General features: G+C 67.6%; 1 protein-coding gene across 1 annotated transcript in view; it reads right to left on the bottom strand.

Moving 5' to 3' along the window:
- ULK1 (unc-51 like autophagy activating kinase 1) overlaps positions 1–17,825 on the bottom strand; it is a 21,942-nt gene continuing 4,117 nt past the window's right edge. Inside the window, exons 4-28 of the mRNA XM_045457798.1 lie at positions 13,081–13,113; positions 12,708–12,744; positions 11,831–12,004; positions 11,667–11,740; positions 11,356–11,457; positions 10,387–10,445; positions 10,223–10,305; positions 9,923–9,973; positions 9,584–9,672; positions 8,740–8,893; positions 7,884–7,944; positions 7,659–7,748; positions 7,019–7,141; positions 6,134–6,282; positions 5,931–6,017; positions 5,360–5,628; positions 4,655–4,848; positions 4,247–4,356; positions 4,019–4,162; positions 3,442–3,635; positions 3,188–3,360; positions 2,967–3,085; positions 2,439–2,596; positions 1,615–1,750; positions 1–1,534 (exon numbers count right to left, since the gene is read on the bottom strand). Coding sequence (XP_045313754.1) covers positions 1,479–1,534; positions 1,615–1,750; positions 2,439–2,596; positions 2,967–3,085; positions 3,188–3,360; positions 3,442–3,635; positions 4,019–4,162; positions 4,247–4,356; positions 4,655–4,848; positions 5,360–5,628; positions 5,931–6,017; positions 6,134–6,282; positions 7,019–7,141; positions 7,659–7,748; positions 7,884–7,944; positions 8,740–8,893; positions 9,584–9,672; positions 9,923–9,973; positions 10,223–10,305; positions 10,387–10,445; positions 11,356–11,457; positions 11,667–11,740; positions 11,831–12,004; positions 12,708–12,744; positions 13,081–13,113 — 2,919 coding nt within the window. The 3' untranslated portion in view covers positions 1–1,478. The remainder of the gene's footprint in view (positions 1,535–1,614; positions 1,751–2,438; positions 2,597–2,966; positions 3,086–3,187; positions 3,361–3,441; positions 3,636–4,018; positions 4,163–4,246; positions 4,357–4,654; positions 4,849–5,359; positions 5,629–5,930; positions 6,018–6,133; positions 6,283–7,018; positions 7,142–7,658; positions 7,749–7,883; positions 7,945–8,739; positions 8,894–9,583; positions 9,673–9,922; positions 9,974–10,222; positions 10,306–10,386; positions 10,446–11,355; positions 11,458–11,666; positions 11,741–11,830; positions 12,005–12,707; positions 12,745–13,080; positions 13,114–17,825) is intronic.

Raw genomic sequence — 17,825 nt, forward strand, 5'->3', positions numbered from 1 at the left:
TCAATTCCAAAGGTTTATTTCCTTAAATCGGTATTACACAATTTAATGCAAATGGGGGGGGGGGGGGAGGTCACACAAAACTCCTTTTAAAGTAGACCAAGAGTCCGGTGCTGTCTCCTAAAGAACAGGATCCGCTGGCAGCCCGCGTGGGCACCCACGAGTCCCCTCCCGTGGCACCAGCGTCCCAGTGGCCTGGGTCTCAGCCGACCATAAAGCAATAAATACGAACACGTTCCGTGCAGCGAGGAACAAGTCGCGGGGCTGGTTCTAAGTCCAAGCACAGTGGCAATATTTCAAGTATTGCAAAGAAAGAAACACAAAGACGTCTGTGTCTTGATGTAAGACATTAAACCCCTCACCCAGGGTGCCTGGACTCCGGCAGGCTTCCTCTGCCCTCTCCAGGATATAGACGAGGGGGGCGAGGCAGGGCCGGGCAGGCCAGGAAGACCCCCGGGCTCCCCAGTGGCAGCCAGGACCCAGCCTGGGGTGGGGGTGGGGGAGCTCCACACACGACTTTGGCATCAAAACCCACCGTGAAAGCTGGATGGGAGACTTTGCACAAAACAGCCCCTGGTCAGGCGGGGCGGGGACAGCAGGGGCGGGGCCACCCTGACAGACACCTCCTACCTCCACCCACGTGTGTGGGCGCAATACCAGGACCCGCCCGTCCTGCCCCACCCTTCCAAAACAAACTACAAATTGTCTTCTTCTGTTAAAAAAAAAAAAGAGCTGCAGAAAAATAAGACACATTTCAGGAGTAAAGTGGAATAGACTTCAACGTCTGTCCTGGGTTCAGAAAGCTCGGTGCTTCGTACTGTCTGTCCCTACAAGAACATTTAAATAAGAGGTCTGTGTCTCCCCGAGAGGGTCCCGGCAGCAGGCACAGCGCACACGCTCGCACACGCTCGCACGACTATGTATATATGTATATATGTATATAGGTATATACACACGCCCCGCAGCAACACGCGGGACTTGGCGGGCAGTCCTGCTCCAGGGCCGCCTGCATAAAGTGCTCCGTGATTCACAAAGCTGGGTGGGTGGTCTTGGGGAAGGAGGGGGAACAGGGGGCCGCACCTTTTCCTGGGTAGAGCGGTCTCAGGGCCTCTGCTCGTCCTCCGCGCGGCGGCGGGCATCGGGGCCGCCCAGCGGTCCGGCCACACGCACCCCCGCTGCCAGCGAGGCGGCCAAGGGAAGTCGTGACTGCTGGCCGGGAGAGCTCTGCTAACCTGCGAGGCGGGGGGGCCCCGGCCTGGACCGGGGTTGCCCGGGGCCTTCCCAGCACACCGAAGCCCACCACGGCAGAGCTCAGGACGCGGACGCGCAGCTCGAGGCCTGGCCCTGCGGGAGCCCCCGACCTTCTCCCGACGCCAGCGAGCAGCACCGAGGCCGCAGGCTTGTCCCTTCAAGCCCGGCCAGCTGGCCGCCCCCAAGCCTGTGGGATCGGCAGGAGATCCGGCCCCTTGGGCACCCCGCAGTCAGGCACAGATGCCGGTCAGCAGTGCGGACAGCCTCCGCTCGATGCACAGCTTGCCTGCGGTGAAGGAGACGCCGTCAGGGGACCCGAGCTGCCCACCTCTCCCCGCCCCTCCGGGACTGGCCTGCGGCACTCACACTTGGCAACGCTCTCCACGTCCGCCTGGTCGGCGAGGAGGTGCTGCAGCCCCTCCATGAGCAGCAGAGCCTTGTGGTAGCGCTGGACGCAGTCCTCCCGACGGTGGAACATCTCGTCCAGGGCGGCCGACTGCACCTGCTCCGGGGAAGCGGGGGGCTCAGCCCAGCTGCCCTGGCAGCCCTACACCGGGCCTGGCGGTCCCCAGGACCATCTGGCACACACACTGGGGGCATGCCGTGAGAGCTGCTGGTGCCACTCGGGGGCCCAGACGGGCCCGCGTAGCCCTGCGCCACCAGCCGGCCAACACTGCCCCAAGTAGGCCGGCGCTGGCGGGCAGGGCGCCCCCTTGGCAGGTGTGCTCACTACTGCCTGCGATGGCCTAACTCACCAGCGGTCAACGCTAGGGAGGGGGAGGCCGACTTCCCCAGACCTTTGTTCAGGCCGCACACTTATGCTACACACACGCGTTCTCGCAGGAACCGCCGCCTCCTCGGAGCCCATTCTTTGGAGGCAGAAAGACCCCAAAGCCGCGGAAGCAGAGAAGGCCCAGGCTCCCGCGGCTGCCCGCAGCGGCTTCTCCCGGAGAACACTCACCCACCAAGAAGCTTGAGAACCAGGCCTCTGGCTTCGCAGTTGGGGAAACGGAGTCACTCTCGCAGAGGGGTGTGGCCAGGGATGTCCCCTGGGCTGTGGAGCCCCGGCACTGGGGCCAAACGCCAGGCGGGCTCCCGGCGCCAGACGGGACCCGGAGGGCGCCAGCCCAGCACCGACTCATGCCCCACCCCCGCCCCCACGCTGCCGTCGCCTGCCCGACCCGCCCTACCGTCTGCACCGCGTGGCTGAAGATGAGCTTCTCGGCAGTGACGCTCTGGATGCGGTCCAGGAGCCGCTGCTTGTCCAGGAAGAAGCGTTGCAGCCGCAGGCTCAGGCCTTGGCAGGACACCACGCTGGCCTTGTACAGCTCATTGAGCTTCCGCACCACTGTGGGCAGGCGGGGGAACGGGCACCGCCACCGTCAGCTCAGGCCACCCCCGGGGCTGCCGTCGTCCCACCTCCCGGCCCCTCCCTGGGACCACCCCCCCCCACCCCCCCGCCCCCGCTGCTCCCAGGTGACCCCTCCCACCCACCTCCCCGCCCCTCCCTGGGACCACACCCCCCCCCCCCCCCCGCCCCCGCTGCTCCCAGGTGACCCCTCCCACCCACCTCCCAGCCCTTCCCTGGGACCAGCCCCCCACCCCCCGCTGCTCCCAGGTGACCCCCTCCCACCCATCTCCACCTGGCCTCTCCGTCCAGGGACTTCCCCGGCCCTCCCGGACCCTCACATGCCCGGTCTCTGGCCTCCAGCACTCACCCTGCTTCACGGTGGACGACAGGCACAGCTTGCCGGCCCGGATCTGGTCGATGGCGGTCTGCAGGCCCGAGGACAGCAGCTCGGCCACCTTCAGGTAGAGCACCAGCTGTTCCGCGAAGCTGGAGGGCGGCACCCGCGTCAGGCGGCTCGGGCTCGGGGACCCCGGCCCCCAGGCCGCCTCCCCCACTCCCCCAACCCCAGGCCCCGCCAGGCACACCCACCCCCACTCCCGGCTCAGCAGGCTGATCTGGTCGGCCACCACGCTCTCCTGCAGCTGGAAGTCGGGGCCCCCGGCCGCCTCGCCGGCGCTGCCCCGCAGGGCCGCGATCTCCAGGACGTGCTGGACGAAGACGAGAGTGAAACGCAGGCCGTGCAGGATCTCGGTGTGCTCTTGCTGGGGGGAAGCGGGCAGCTAAGTGGGGCTGCGACACACCCCGGCCCCGCCTTCCGTGGGCCTGCTGCACGCGGGGCTCACCTCCATCAGCGTCTCCTCGGGGAGGTCGGGGGCCTCGAAGGTCACAGCCCCCTCCAGGTTGGCGGTGACGGGATCGGCAAAGCTGCGGCAGTGGCCGGGGGCCGGGACCTCCGGGGCCACCTCGCTGCAGGCTCCAGGAGCCAGGTGACGGGCAGAGGAGGAGCCGCCTGAACCCAGGGAGCCGGAGGAGCCCACTGTGGGGACAGGGCCCCAGCTGTGACACCCGCACATACAGGACGCGCTCCCCCCAACTCCCCGCCAGACCCCTCCCCAACCCCGACTGGGCGCCCATCCCTCCGGCTGTTGGCCTCAGTTCACATTCGGGAACTCCGTCCACCCTGGCTCCTGCCCCTGCTGCAGGCGGGCCCCCCCCCCCCCCCAGTCCAGGAGCCAGAGCTGGGGGCGTCTGCGTGGCCCGGGGCTCGCGCGCCCAGAGCGCCGCAGAGGCGGGTGCTGTGGGCATTATCCCTGCCCCTCGTGTGAGGATGTCAGCACCTCAGGCTTCCCGACCCATCCTGACCCATCCGCGTGGACCACTCTCCCCCTGCAGCCTGGAGGCTCACCACGCGGTCCTCACCTGAGAACATCCTGGCACGGGGGCCCTGGGGCGGCGTGGTCCCACTGGGGGGCGAGCCCACGGTAAACACCACGGGAGATGGGCTGCTGGCGCCCCCAGCACGGGCTCCGGGGTGCAGGGTCCCTCCGAGGCCAGCAGAGGGCGCTGCAAGAGAGAAGACGCGCTCGGGGGCCCTGCTGCCGGCGCCCTGCCTCCACCCCCACCGCGGGGCAGCCCCCGCCCACCCACCGATCTCCATAGGCTTCTCCTGCAAGCTGTCCGTGCTCCCGGAGTCAGGGACCTGGGTCCCGAACGCAGCCTTAAGGAGCAGATCGGTGAGGCGCCCGGTACTGAGGGACCTGCGGGGTGAGCAGCGGGGATGAGCCGGCCTGTGGGTCCTTGCCCAGCCAGGGCCTGAGCGCAGCCTGCCGCATCCAGACCTCACGCAGCACTGGTTGCACGTATGCTGGCCCTGCGGTCTTCCACCCACCCTGGAGCAGGCAGCGTCCCCCACCGGACGGACGCGCAGAGTGAGACTCAGAAAGGGTCACAGGGGAAGAGGTGCAGAGCAGGCCGCTCCCCACACACAGGCCTACTCGGGCGGGCCTCTCCTCCCTCCCCAGAGAGACCGCGACGGCAGGAGTCCCTCCCGCACACCTGCCAAAGGGGCTCTTGGTGTCCTCGGGGGGCCGCAAGCCAGGGCCCAGCTGCTGCCCCTGGAACGGTCCGGCCTCTGACAGATCGGGCAGCGTCCGGTTCCGAGGCGGCGTCATGACTACGCCCTGCCGGGCCAGGAGCGTCAGCAGGTTCTGGGAGCTGGGGGTCTTGGGGAAGTCGAAGGCAGGCACAGCCTAGGAGGCACAGACAGGGTGCAGAGAAGGGCCGCCGTGAAGACATCAGCGGCCCAAACCCACGCGGCCTGCACCCCCAGGTCTGCACCGCCGACACAAGACCGGCATGTGCGGGAGGAAGCGCAACACCCTCTACGCACGTGCACGCGCACGTCCCTAGGACCCCCACCCCCTCCCGTGGCCGCGCCTCCACGCACGCGCACGCCGGTAGGACCGCCGCGGCCGTGCCTACAGGGCCTGGCCGCACCTCACAGAGGAGGGAAATACGGCAAGGGCTGAGGCGAGTAGTTTGCCCAGAGCAGTCCCGGAGCACGTGCGGCACCTTTCACATTTCTGGGCCCAAAGCTCCCCGTTCCCAGGCCCCGTCCCCTGGGAACCCTGCCAGGCAGGGCGCTGACGGCCTGTGCAGGTGCACGGGGAGAGGTCCTCAGTACAGAGCCACCCTCTGGGGTCTTCCCGGGATCGGCCCCTCCCCGCCTCCCTGTCCCCACCGAGCTCCGGGCCCCATTACCTTGGTGGGGGAGCCCAGGATGGGGGGCAAGGGGTTCCGCTGCAGGAAGTCAGGCAGCTTGGGCGAGCCTCGCAGGGGCCGGCAGGACTGCAGCACATGGGACGGCTGCGGGGGGCTGGACTGGGGGTGGCCAAACGCGGCCCCCAGCGGGTCCGTGGGGGGCTTGGGCAACTTAGGGCGGACGACGTGCAGGTCAGACAGGTTGGGAGCGCTGTGCAGGCGGCAGCCCAGCCCGGCAGCGTGGGGAGAGTGCTCGGGCACAGAGGAGCCTGGGACAGGACAGGACAAGAGCCGGTCACTGCCACGTGGGGGCCACCCAGCCAGGCACACGCCACCACCAAGCAGAAGCGTGTACGTGAGGCCCTCAACCCTAACTATCCCCTCCACCCTCACCGCTCCGACGGTGCGCAAGGCAGGCCGTGTGGTCCCCGAGTGCGCCTGTACGGTCTCCAGGCTTGAGCTTGAGATGGTGAAAACCGTCTGGCGGGGCTCCCGCCTTCCCCTAACTGTAAGAAGGGAGGCAGCCCTCGCCGGCGCTGCCCTCCCGCCCCTGGGCCAGGGCCGCACCTACCTGGACGAGGGGATCTCCCGCCCCGCATCTCGGGTGCCTGTGGGGAGGGCGCCCCGCTCCAGCCCGGCCGCTCGGGGATGATTCCAGCTTGAGGAGAGAGGGATCACCAGGGTCACGCCCTGACAGACAGCCAGTCTCCCCCCCCCGCCCAGGGAGACGCCCAGGCCCGCTTCAGGATCCTCCGCCAGGGCGCCCAGGTTCACCTTGTGGAGACGGTGTGTAGGGCCGGCCCCCGCCCAGGGAAAGCTTTCTGGCCAGGGCAGCTCCGTGCTCGGCGTGGGACGGGGGCGACGGACTGGCCCGGGCAAAGCCCAGGGGGCTGGTGCTGCCCGACCTGTGGATGGCAGACGACCTGGGGGCACGAGCAGGCATGAGGTGAGGCCCCCAGCCACGTGCAGCGAGGGTCACGGCCAGGCCAGATGGCTCGTCCTCCTCCACTCCGATAACGGGACTCACCAGGAGCCTTCGGGAGGACTGGACCCCTCACCCTCCTGCCTACAGCGATAAGTAGGGAGCAGAGACCCCGTGTTTCCTGGGGGCATCCTCACGCCTGAGGTCACAGTCCCTGCCAGGACGACACTGGCCCACAGGGCCTTCCGGGAATTACAAAAGAAAGGCCTTCTCCTGTGGCGCTCACTGGAGTTAGTGAGAAATCAATATCGGGTCTCGTAGGGGCACCTGGGTGGCTCAGCCGGTCGAGCATCCAACTCTCGATTTCGGCTCAGGCCATGATCCCAGGGCCGTGAGACCGAGCCCCAAGTCGGGCTCTGCACTGAGCAGATACTGGGATTCTCACTCTCTCTCCCTCTGGTCCTCTCTCCTGCTCACCTACGCGCTCCATCTCGGTCTTTCTAAGACAAAACACGATAGCGGTATCTGCCAGAAAGCTGTCCCAATAAATGTAGGATCTCTGCATGTCCACAATGTAAATTGTGACGGTGAGAGTCACACAGTGCACAGCCTGCACACCTGTGCATGTGAGACAACCCTGTAGTGGGATCCTCACTATAGCGCTGTAGGGCATGCCTTGCCGCTAGGGGGAGCCCCTGTAATCACAGAGGTGGGTGGTGAGGGGTGACTAGACTCACCGTGCGGTCTGGTACTGGGTGGGTGACTGCAGATTCTGCTCAATGCGCTGGTAATTATGCACCTGCGTGGGCACTGGGATGGGGACAGACACACCGCACCTGCTGCTGAACGCGCCGGCCCGGCTGTGGTAGGGAGAAGCAGGGGGGCGGTCGAGGGAGACAGTGCACGGGTTGCACCCCAGGCTCAAACATCCTGGGGCAGAGGCCACCCGGGCCACTTGCTTCCCCATCTCTGCATGTGCCCAGCACTGCCACCACTCGGGCAGCAGGAACTGTTCGCACCTCACCCCATGCACACTGTGCCCAAGGGGCTTCTGGATGGGACCGGCCACTGGGACATGTGGAAAAAGGCCAGGCAAAGGACAGTGAGGCTGGGCCTGCTCCCGACCTGGGCTCTAGGAACCCGAGCCCACCCAGCCCTGCAGGATGGGGACGGGGTGGTGGCCACACTGGTCCCTAGCAGTCCCCACAGCTCCCCGCTCCCAGGTCTACATCCCTCCAACCACAGCCCCGTCCCGTGGGCCACCACCCAAGAGAAGCCCAGTGTCCTCGAGGCCCGAACGGAGACAGGACCTCCAGACTCAAGTGCTATCTACAAAGCCAGACCTGGGCTGGAGGCCCTAACCCTGCCTCTGCTCACCCGGAGGGGCTTGGAGAGCTGCTGCAGGGTGGGGAAGGAGAAGGGGTCCGGCCACGGCTCTCCGGGCCAGCCGAGGCCACCAGCGAGCTCCTGGTGGGGACAGAGCACATAGGCGGGACACACCTCAGGCCGACTGGACCCAGGCAGGGCAGAAGAACAACCGGCCGGAGCCAGCACGTCCGTGTCCCAAAACGGTTAGGGGGCAGCACAGGGCAGGGGGCTTACCCACTACACATCAGGCTGTCCGGTGGGGGCTTGACTCCAGCCACCTCGGCCACCAGGTCACCTGCGGGTGGGAGACGGGGCAGGCTGGGCATCAGGACAAGTGTGCATTCCACCCCCCTGGGCCACCTCACCCACCCCGGCTCCCGGGTGACCCCACACTCAATTCCAGGGAGCGGCTGGAGGCTCCAGGAAGGGCGGCTTCGTGAGACAAAGTGGGGGGGGGGGGGGGAAGCCGTGCTCCCAGGTCCCCCTGTGATGTGCATCGGGGACTCCCTCTACCTGACTGCACCTCGGGGCTCTCGAGGGAGACCCTGGGTGCTCTGTGCATACCCCAGCCTTCAGCCAAGCCCAGGCCGGTCACCCCTGGCTCCCAGTCCGGGCCTAAGCCCTCCTCTGGCACCCTGGGTCCCGCATCTGCCCCATCAACCTCTCCAACGGTCCTCCTCGCCTTGCCCAACGTGGGCCCGTTGTCTGACTGACCCAAGTCATGAGATGGCCAAGGGCAGCAAAAGGAAGTGTCAACGTCCAGGGGCACGAGAGGACACCGGGACCCCCGGAGCGGGCTTAGGGAGGGGCCGGGCCTGTCCCAGAGGCCTGAGCCCTGCCTGTGCTCAGAACTGCGCTGGCAGCTCCCTCTTGCGAGCAGGTGCTCTGCATGGCGGGTGGGGGGGAGGGCAGGGCCTGAGCACAGGCACTCGGTCCGCACCACCCACTGGTGACCGGCAGGACTTGGCTTGGACTCTCGCCTGGCTGACGCAGTACCGCTCCCAGAACCCACCCTGAGGGCCCACAGGCAGCGAAAGCGTCACGAGCACACGCACGCAAGCTCACAATGAAGCAAACCCTGGCCCCCGACCTGGAAACTGGGCCGGGACCATGACAAAGTCATCTGTGTCGCAGGACGAGTCCTTGCTGCTGCCGCCGGAGCCCCGGGAGCCGTGCAGGAAGCCAGCAGCGTCGGCCGGGGACGTCAGTGTCCTCTGTAGCGGCTGCTGCATGTCCCCGAGGGACTGGGGGTCAGAGGGGAGGCCACTGAGACCCGGCCCCAGGGCCCAGGTGGAAAAGGGGCTGCTGGGTGCCGGGGAAGGGGACGATCCGCTCTCCTCCCCAGGGGGCACCCCTTCTCCCATCGGTTTCTGAAACGCTGTGCCCCCAGCTGGCACGGAGCTCCTGGGGAGACCCTGTTTCAGTGACACACAGCCCTGCCCCCGCTCCTCCACGGGCCCGCAAAGGCCTGAAAGGGAGGCCGTGTGCGCTCACTATCATAAAGCGTCGAACGTCTGCCTCCGGCACGGCCCTGGCCCCCCAGCCGTGCGCACCCTCGCAGACCTCGCCCCGCCCCCGTGCCGTGGCGCGGGGGACTCCCCGGCAGTCCCCAGGACTCAAGGCCTCCCTGCCCCCATTCCCGTGAGCGCACACCAGCGCTCACGGAGGCCCTGAGGAACACGGACCCACACCTAGCGGGTCAGCCTCTGGGACGCGAGGGCTGGGCGGGGGGGGGGGGGGGGAGCGGCTAAAAGGGGTTTTTGCCAGCTTCTCACGCTTCGACGTCTCATCATCAGAACGTGTCTGGCGCATCTTGTGTGAGCGGATCAGACAAAACCACAGAAATAGAGGCAAGCGTCCCGGTGCCGTTCTGACCCCGGTGGGACAGCCACACGCCCCAAACCCCAGGGTCGGGCCCCCCGCGGCTGACTCACCGGCGGGGAGGCCAGGTGCGAGGTGGAGCTGCTGCTGGAGCTGCTGCCGGACCCGGAGCTCGGGTACGAGGGCACGGGCACGGGAGGGGCTGGCGAGGGCACAGGTCAGCGCGCGGGCACCGTCCCCACCCCTCCCTCCCCAGCCCGCCAAGGCCCGCCCAGCGGCAGCAGGCGCACAGCTACCAGAGCACTGAGCGGAACCCGCCGTCGCCCACCCAGAGGACCCGGGCACCGGCAAGGGCAGCCCCAGCTCCTATCCCTCTAAACCCGCCGCGCGGAGTCAGCTGTGCGCGAGCCCCCCCACGGCCTTCGGGGCCCCCAGGCCCTCGGGGGACTCACACTTCTTCACAGTGGCACTGGCGTCAAGGAAAGGATGATGGAAGAACTCGTCTGCGGGAAGGAGGGTGGGCGAGGCGTCTGAGAGCCCTGGCCCCAGGGGTCCCCGGAGGAAAGACGGAACTCCGCGCCACCCGAGACTCCCTCTGGGACCCCGGTCCCGGTCCCGGCCGGCCCCCCACCCGCCCGGGGCTTTCCCGCAGCAAAACCGCGCTTTTCACGGCCCCGTGCTGCCGGGGCAGGGACCGTGGGCATCCAGGAGCCCAGGGTGGGGGGCACGCGGCCAGGAGGGCCCTCGCTCACCAAAGTCCATGCGGTCCTTATGATTGCGCTGCAGCAGGGCCAGCAGTAGCTGCCTCAACGGGGCGGACGTCTCCCGGGGTATGCTGCGGTGGGGCCGGGAGACAGCATGATGCGGCTGCCCACCTGGGGCGTGTGGGGAGGGGGGCGGAGGCGAGGGCACTTACGTGGGCACCAGGGTCTTGCTCCTCTCGTAGAAGAGGCGAAGGTCCTGGGGGCTGCTGGCCTGGGGGGGAGGGCAGCATGAGCATCTAGGCCCCCTGGGAGGTCCCCCGGCCAGAGTCAGGGCCCTGGTCCGAACACCACACGCCCTCCAGGCTTCCTGGGACAGGCTCCCCTCCTCCCCCATCCAGGCTGTGGACCACCGGGACCGCACGGGGAGTGTCAGGCGGGCCAGAAGCGAGGCGGCCAGGCCCCTGGTATGACTGGAGGTTTGCTTCTTGAAATTAACTACTCCGTGAGCCCCACCCTGGAAAGGACCCCAGAATAAGCCTTCCCCTCCCCACGGGCACTGTGTCCCATGGGGAGCGGCTGGCTGGCACGTATGTGGTCGTCTGTTTGCCCACTGCACACCACTGTGGTGCCAGGCACTGAGCCCAGGACGAGCGTGTAGCCGAGAGCAAGAGAGCACCCCACCTTCCCGGGGCTGATGGAGAGGGACAGGGAGGGGTGCGGGGAGCCAGTGGGCCAGCCTGGGTCACCAGGCACTCAAAGAAGGCTGAGGGGCAAGCTGGCAACAGCGAGAGCTGCCTGGTCAGGCCGTGAAATCCCTGAGGGATCTGCAGCCCGGCCTGGTGGGCTGAGCGCGCCCTCTGGAATCCCACCGCCGAGCAGGCTGCCGCTTACCAAATGCGGCGCCCAGCGCCCCGGGGCCTGACGCCAACGCAGTGCGTCACGCCAGCACTGGCCTGGGCAGGGGGGCAGGGCACAAGACTCGGCCCAGACACACACGCGGGTACACGGACCACTCCGGAGCCCGCACGCTCCAGCCGCGGCCCTGACGTGACCGTGGCTGCGCTGCACTCTCGTGGGGGAAGGCTGCAGGGCAGTAGCCCTTGGCGGCCCAGCCGGGCCCCAGAGGGGAACGTCAGGGTGCAAATCAGCAGCCGGCCCCGCCTGACCTGAGGCTCGCTCACCTGGAAGGGCGCCTTCCCCGTCAGGCACTGGTACACGATGGTGCCGATGCTCCACAGGTCGGCCTTCCCGTCGTAGTGCTGCGACATGATGACTTCGGGGGCCTGTGGGGTCAACGGTCCAGGTCGGCGCCGGGGGCAAGAAGAGACGTGGCGCCTGGTGACCGGACCGTGTGCCCCGACTGCCACGGGGGTGGTGGGAAACAGCGGCACAGCCGCTCAGGCCGCCACCCGAGGGGAGGCCACGGCCACGGGAGGGAGCCCGGCCCCGCAGGGGCAGCAGGGGCAGCAGGGGCTGGCGGCGGCCCACCTACCATGTACATGGGAGAGCCGCAGAGCGTGGCCGCCATCATGTTGCTCTGCAGGTACCGGGCGAAACCGAAGTCGGCTGCGGGGGAGGAGGGGCGCGTGAGCAGGGCGGCCGAAGCTCTCGGGCTCCCCGCGCGGCGCCCCGGGCCCCCGCCAGCCCCGGCCTCACCGATCTTGACGCGGATGTTGTTGGGGTTGGCGCGGCGCCCGCCGGGGTTAGACAGCAGGATGTTCTGGGGTTTCAGGTCGCGGTGGATGATGCCCTTGCTGTGGAGCAGGCGCATGGCGCCCGCGATCTGCTGCAGGAAGAGCCTGATGGTGTCCTCGCTCAGCGTCCGCATGGCTGCAGGGAGAAGGGGGCGCGGCTCACCCAGGCGCCCAGGGGGAGGGGCTGCCCCCCCATCCCCCCAGCACAACACGCCCCTCCGGGCCCTCCAGGGCCATCCGCAGTGCCTCCTGCAGCCCCCCCCCCCCCCGTGACTCACCCGGGGTGGGTCGGACTCACCGCCTCCAGGGGGCCGGCGTCTTCTCCCCATTGGCCGCCCAGCCCCTCGGGGTCTCGGTGCCACCGCCCCACCCACCGCCAGGTGCTGCTGTCCTAATGCCCTTTCTCAGTTACCACTTGAGCCCCAGGGCCTGCCCTCCGGGGTGAGGGCGTGGGTGACGGCCTACCGCCCTGCGTGGGAAGCCAGGCCTTGCTGGGGGCCCTGCAGCCCAGCCGGCCGAGCGCTTCGGGGACCCTGTAGGGCCGGGGGTGGGGGTCGTCGGAAGGCAACGCCTCCCCACAAACCACTTAGGGCCCCGTTCAAGAGGGGCTCTTCCAGACCGAATCTGTCCCGCGAGGCTGTTCCGGACGGCTCCGAACCCGTCTGTGCCCCCAGCGGGGGCTCACCGCCCCTTCTGTCTTCCCCGGCGAGTGCCACGGGGAGCAGGGGACCCGTCACCTCCATCGAGCCCGGGGGCCTCGCTCACATCAGGCCACCTCGCAGGCGAGGCCGGGGTGAGACAGGGCACGCGGCCCTCCCGGCCACGGGGCGTCCGCTCACCGTGTAGATAGTCTGCCAGGTCCCCGCCGTTACAGTACTGCAACAGACCAGTGGCACAGCCCGGTCAGCGGTCAGCGGCCCAGCCGGACCCTCCCCCGGCCCCGCCCGTCCTCCCCACCACCCTACACCCGCTCCCGTGCTGCCGGCCTCCTTCCTGGGCCAGGCGGCCCTCGCGATCCATACTGAAGAGGTCAGTGGAGGCGTTTTACCGCCCCTCAGGCACCTGCCAGGGCCACCGGGGCTCCTGACGTAGTGGCCCTAAGCCTAAGCCCACAGACGTGCAAGCAGCTTCTAACCCCCAGGTGACAAGGTACAGGAGCCAGCAGGGTCCAGCCTCCCCGTCCTCACAGCCGGGCCTGCGGGAGGAACTCACCTCCATGACCAGGTAGACGGAATTGGCCATTTCCTGCAGGACACAGAAGAGGCGATGACAAGTGGAGGGGAGCACTCTCCACCCGGCGCCCCCCCCCCCCCACCAGTCCTCCAGGAAGCTCGCCTCGGCCTCAGTGAGCCCCAGACGCCCGGCACCCAGGCCCTCAACACCAGCTGGGCTACAAGCGAGAGGCCAGCGAGCACGGGCACAGCTGGCCTGGTGGGCCCCAGGGCTGCGGGGTTTCGATCCTGAGGTCATTGCACGTGGGCTTGAATGACAGGAGTGGCAGCCAATCAGAGCACTCACTCCATGTGCCAAGTCTGGGCAGGAGGCTGGGTTCCAGGGAGAGGTGGAGGTGGGGGTGGGGGGGCGGGCGGGGGGACAACCTTCAACTGCCCAGGTCACTGTCAACATCAGGCTCAGGCCCAGCCCTGAGGTTTCAACAGGGCTCAGCTTGACGTCCTACCCAGCCAGTGAAGCACCCAGGTCCCCAGGAAGGACACAGCCAGGGTGTGAGGGCCTCGACCCACAAACCTCAGAAGCCACTCCTGATTCCAGCGTCAGAGACGCCAACACACGAGGTCGGCGCCAGCCCACTGACCCCAAAGGCCGGCACCCACGGGGCCCCGTGCCACCAGCAGAGGCTCCGTCCCCAGGCAGGACGCCTCCACCGGGATGCAGCCACTGACATCCCCAAGTCACAGCCAAGTAACGAGGCCCCAGAAGCCAGGTCAGCCAAGCAGGCAGGCTCTTAACCTCTCTGCTGTCCCCAGACAGCCGTCCCCAGCTCTCCCCCAGGCCAGGGCTCTGCCAGCCAGCAGCAAGGCCCCCAGACCTCGGTGCCGGCACACCACTGGGCCTGGGGAGCCACAGCATAAGCCCCTTCTCTGCTCCACACACAACCCCAACTTCCCACCCCCGCACTGTGCAGGGCGGCGAGTCTGTGACCCGGCAGAAGTCCTCCAAGCATTGTGGGGAGAGGCCTGAAGGGGTGCCGGGGAAGGGGCAGGGAAATGGCTCCAAGGACATTTCTAGTGGCCTCGGGGGGGGGGGCACCTGACAACGATCCAGAGGCCTGACCTCCAGCAGTGGGCCACCCCCCCCCCACCCCTGCTCAGGTCCCAGGGATGCCCCCCACCCACGCTTGGTGGGACAATGGTCTCCTGGCTCGGCCCCCCTGTGGCCGGGTCGGGGCCTGAGCACAGACTAAAGGTGGGCACAGAGCAGAGACACAAGCTGCCGTCCTGGGTGACACCCCATGTTGAGGTCAGTACCCCCCAAACGAGAAGCCCCCCCAGAGCTGCAACGGACGGCTGTGTGTCCAGGGCAAGGACAACCCGGGGCGGGGACGGCTAGGTAGCAGGGCTGTACCCGCAGAGTGAGACCAACACTGAAGCCCCTCGGGACCTGTTCCAAGCACACCCCACCCCTCGCTCCCAGGCCTGTCACTGGGAGGGCGGGGCTCTCCCCACAGGCAGGTCCTTCCAAGCCAGCTGCAGGGGAGAGATAACCCCGGGCAACTACAGGGAGTCTCAGGCACACACACGGGGCGGGACGGGACACACACGGGGCGGGACGGGACACACACGGAGACCAGGACGGAGGCAGCCAGGTGGGCAGGGACTGGCGGCCAGGAGGGGTGGGAAGTTTCCAGGCACAGAACCCTGCAGAGGGCAGAGGGAGGGGCTAGATGGCATCACTCAGGCCACCTGCTCCCTGCCTGCCATCACCCTGACCGTGGCCACCTCCGCTGCCTGCCGGGCGTGCTCCCGTTACTACTGACCAGTGAGCTCCGGGGACACCGTGAACACTCTGGTCTTGAGTAGCCCAGAGAAGCCAAGTGCCCTGCCCCGGGCCACACAGCAGAGCGGTAGAGCTGAGACTCAGGCCCAGGCCCCTTCAGCTCTCAGAACAGCCCCAAACTCACCCACTGACCGAGGACAGGCAGGGCCAAAGTGACGGGCAATACAGAGACACAGCATCGGTTCCCCCCAGGTGTCCCCAGGGAGTGACCCACCAGGACGGGCAGGAATGCCAGGGCTATGCGGAAGCAGTAGGTACAGACCCCTGGCCAGCCCACCTCCCCTCTCCAAATCTGGGAGTGCCCCAGAGCCCGCAACTACCTCCCCTGGAAAGAAGGTCCCCTCAGCAGAAGTCACAACGCGTCCACCCGGTGCCTGAGACCCTAGGACACCGGCACAGGGCCTTGGCCCCACTCCCACCCTTCCCCACACCCCGGCCAGGGCAAGCGTCCAACTGTGATGGCAGGGGCCCTCCCTCCAAAGACCCTACCCCCCCCCCCCCCCCCCCCCGCCGGGCCCTGGGTCCCCTGGCCGCCGCCCACCCCAGGCATGCCCCATCCCCACGGGTCACAGCTTGTCGCCTCCCCGGAGGCCTCTTTTCCCGAGACCACTCTGAAGCTTTCCTGGGGCTCACAGAGCCTCAGGGAACAGTCAGGGAGCGGCAGGCCAGAGTGAGGCCTAGGTTCCTCCTCCCCCTCTGATCTTTGTCCCTCTGCCCTTGGCCGGGATTCAGCCTCATCCCCAGCGGGCCCTCCCAGGCAGGGGGCACAGAGGGCTGGCGGGGAGAGAGCACAGTAGGGCTGGGGCCCAGGGTGGGGCACCAACCCAACCTCACCGTGGGACATTCAGGCTCGGGTGACCCAGGAGAGCCACACTGGAGTCTCCCACCACCCTGGGACAGACGACAGCTTCAGACCAGCCCCTTCCTGCTGGAATCTGTCCCTTCACCTGGGAGGTGGGCCCTCAGAGGCCTGTGACACCCTAACCGCACGGGCTGGCGCAGGCCGGGCCACTTCCCCAGCGAGGCCCGGAAGCACGCCCAGGCCTGGAGGCTCGTTCTCGGCCTGCCTCTGGGCCAACACCAAGCCAGGTCCCAGGAGAGCCCGGCGGCACGGCCGCTGGCCCTGACAGGGACCAGGAGATGGTGCAGCCAGCAGGCTTCCCGGCCCCCGGGTGGGGCCCTTCTGCGGGCCGGGAGGGGTCAGCGCTGCCTCAGTGGCCACAGCCGGCCTGCCCCTGGTCCACCCAGCACAACCCAAACGGGCCTGGAGTCCCACTGCTGCTGGCCTCCACACAGGCTAAGTTTGGCTTTCCCCAGCTCCCTGGGGGTGAACAGAGACCACCTAGGCTCCAGGCACCAAGCCACCTCCTTGGGGTCAGTCTAGACTCGGGCCCCACACTTGAAAAGAGTGGGATCGCTGCCCGCGGCTCCAGATGACTGCCGCATCCCAGAGAGAGCTCACCTCCTGGGGAGGCAGGTGCGAATTACTGGCGTGTTCTCATCTTCCGGTTGGTTCTGGGAGACCCGTTATCCCGTTGATACAGAAATATAAACGTGGGGCCCCGGGGCAGGGGGGAAGAGCTCCATCGGTTAAGGGTCCAACTTCAGCTCAGGTCTTGAGCCGGTTCGTGAGTTCAAGCCCCACACCAGGCTCTCTGTCAGCACGGAGCGTACTTTAGATCCTCTCTCCCCCTTTCTCACTGCCCCTCCCCTGCTCATTCTCTCTCTCTCTCTCCCCGCCCCCCCCCCAAAAAAACTAAACTTGAAAAAAAAGAAAAGAAAGAAACATAAACGTGGCCAAGGCACGGGCCCGCCAGACCCCATGTCCACACCGGGTGCCCTCACTGCTCCGCGGCCAGCTGCCGCCCTAGGCCAAGGCAGGTCCCACCCACCTCACAGCCCACCTGAGGGAAGGAAACAGGACACACAGGGGTCCCGCAACCCTGCCCCATGTGGCTGGGGTGGGCAGGGCTGAGCAGGACACTGAGTCCTGACTACCTCCCTGTGCAGTCCCAAAAAAGGGGGTGAGGGTCCCCAGCCTGAGGTGCAAGGGAGACGAAACAGAGCCCTCTCCCGCCCCTGCCAGGGTCCCACAGGCCCTGGAGCCAAGCCAGGCGTCCTGAGCAGCCTGGCACGGGCATCCAGGCACGTAGGAGGCCGCCCCGCCATGGGGCGCTAAGGTGCTTTGCTTAATAGGATCCCAACTCCCTGCCTGGGCTGGGCCGGGTGGGTGGGCCGGCACTGACCTAGTTACCTCCTCAGGGGCCAGCCGTCCCCGCTCAGGAAGGTGGTCAAAGCCCGGGGGAGCCAGAACAGAGCCGCCCCCGGGGTTCTGCCAGACAGCGACCAGAAGGGAAGGATGCCCAGCCCCCCCTCCTTCCTCGGGGAGCCTCCCCGGCTGCCCATTGTGTGCAGGCAGCTCCCTGGAGGCACCTGCCCCCCCCCCTTCCCTTCCTCCCGGCGCTGGGACCGCCCCCCACTCGGAAATGCCGGGGGACACTCAGGGCAGGGGGGCGTGAGCCGGCCCGATCCCCGGAGAACACCGAGTGAACACACACCGCTGGGGGCCACCAAGCCCTGGCCGCGGCACACCCAGTGAGCCCACGGACACGCCACGCGTGTGCCAGCAGCAGCTGTGCTCCAGGGCACCGAGCGGGCGGCTGGCCGTGGGATCCAGCGAAGGCACCAGGGCCCCAGGGGCCAGCGCGGCGCTGAGAGCACACAGGCAGAGAGGGGTCCCTGCGAATGGCAGGGCCACGGGGCCCACAGCAGGGAGAAGCTCGGGGGCCGGGTCCCTGGGGCCAGCACACTCTATCTCTTACCTCACCTAGGAGTCCCGCCCAATGCTGCATAAAGCATAATAATCTGAGTTTCCTACTGCCCAGGATGTATTATGCTTCACAATTTTAAGTTAAAAAAAAAAAAAAAAATCGGTAAAACAG

The sequence above is a fragment of the Leopardus geoffroyi genome, chromosome D3, assembly GCF_018350155.1.
Source record: "Leopardus geoffroyi isolate Oge1 chromosome D3, O.geoffroyi_Oge1_pat1.0, whole genome shotgun sequence".
NCBI classification, from domain to species: domain Eukaryota; kingdom Metazoa; phylum Chordata; class Mammalia; order Carnivora; family Felidae; genus Leopardus; species Leopardus geoffroyi.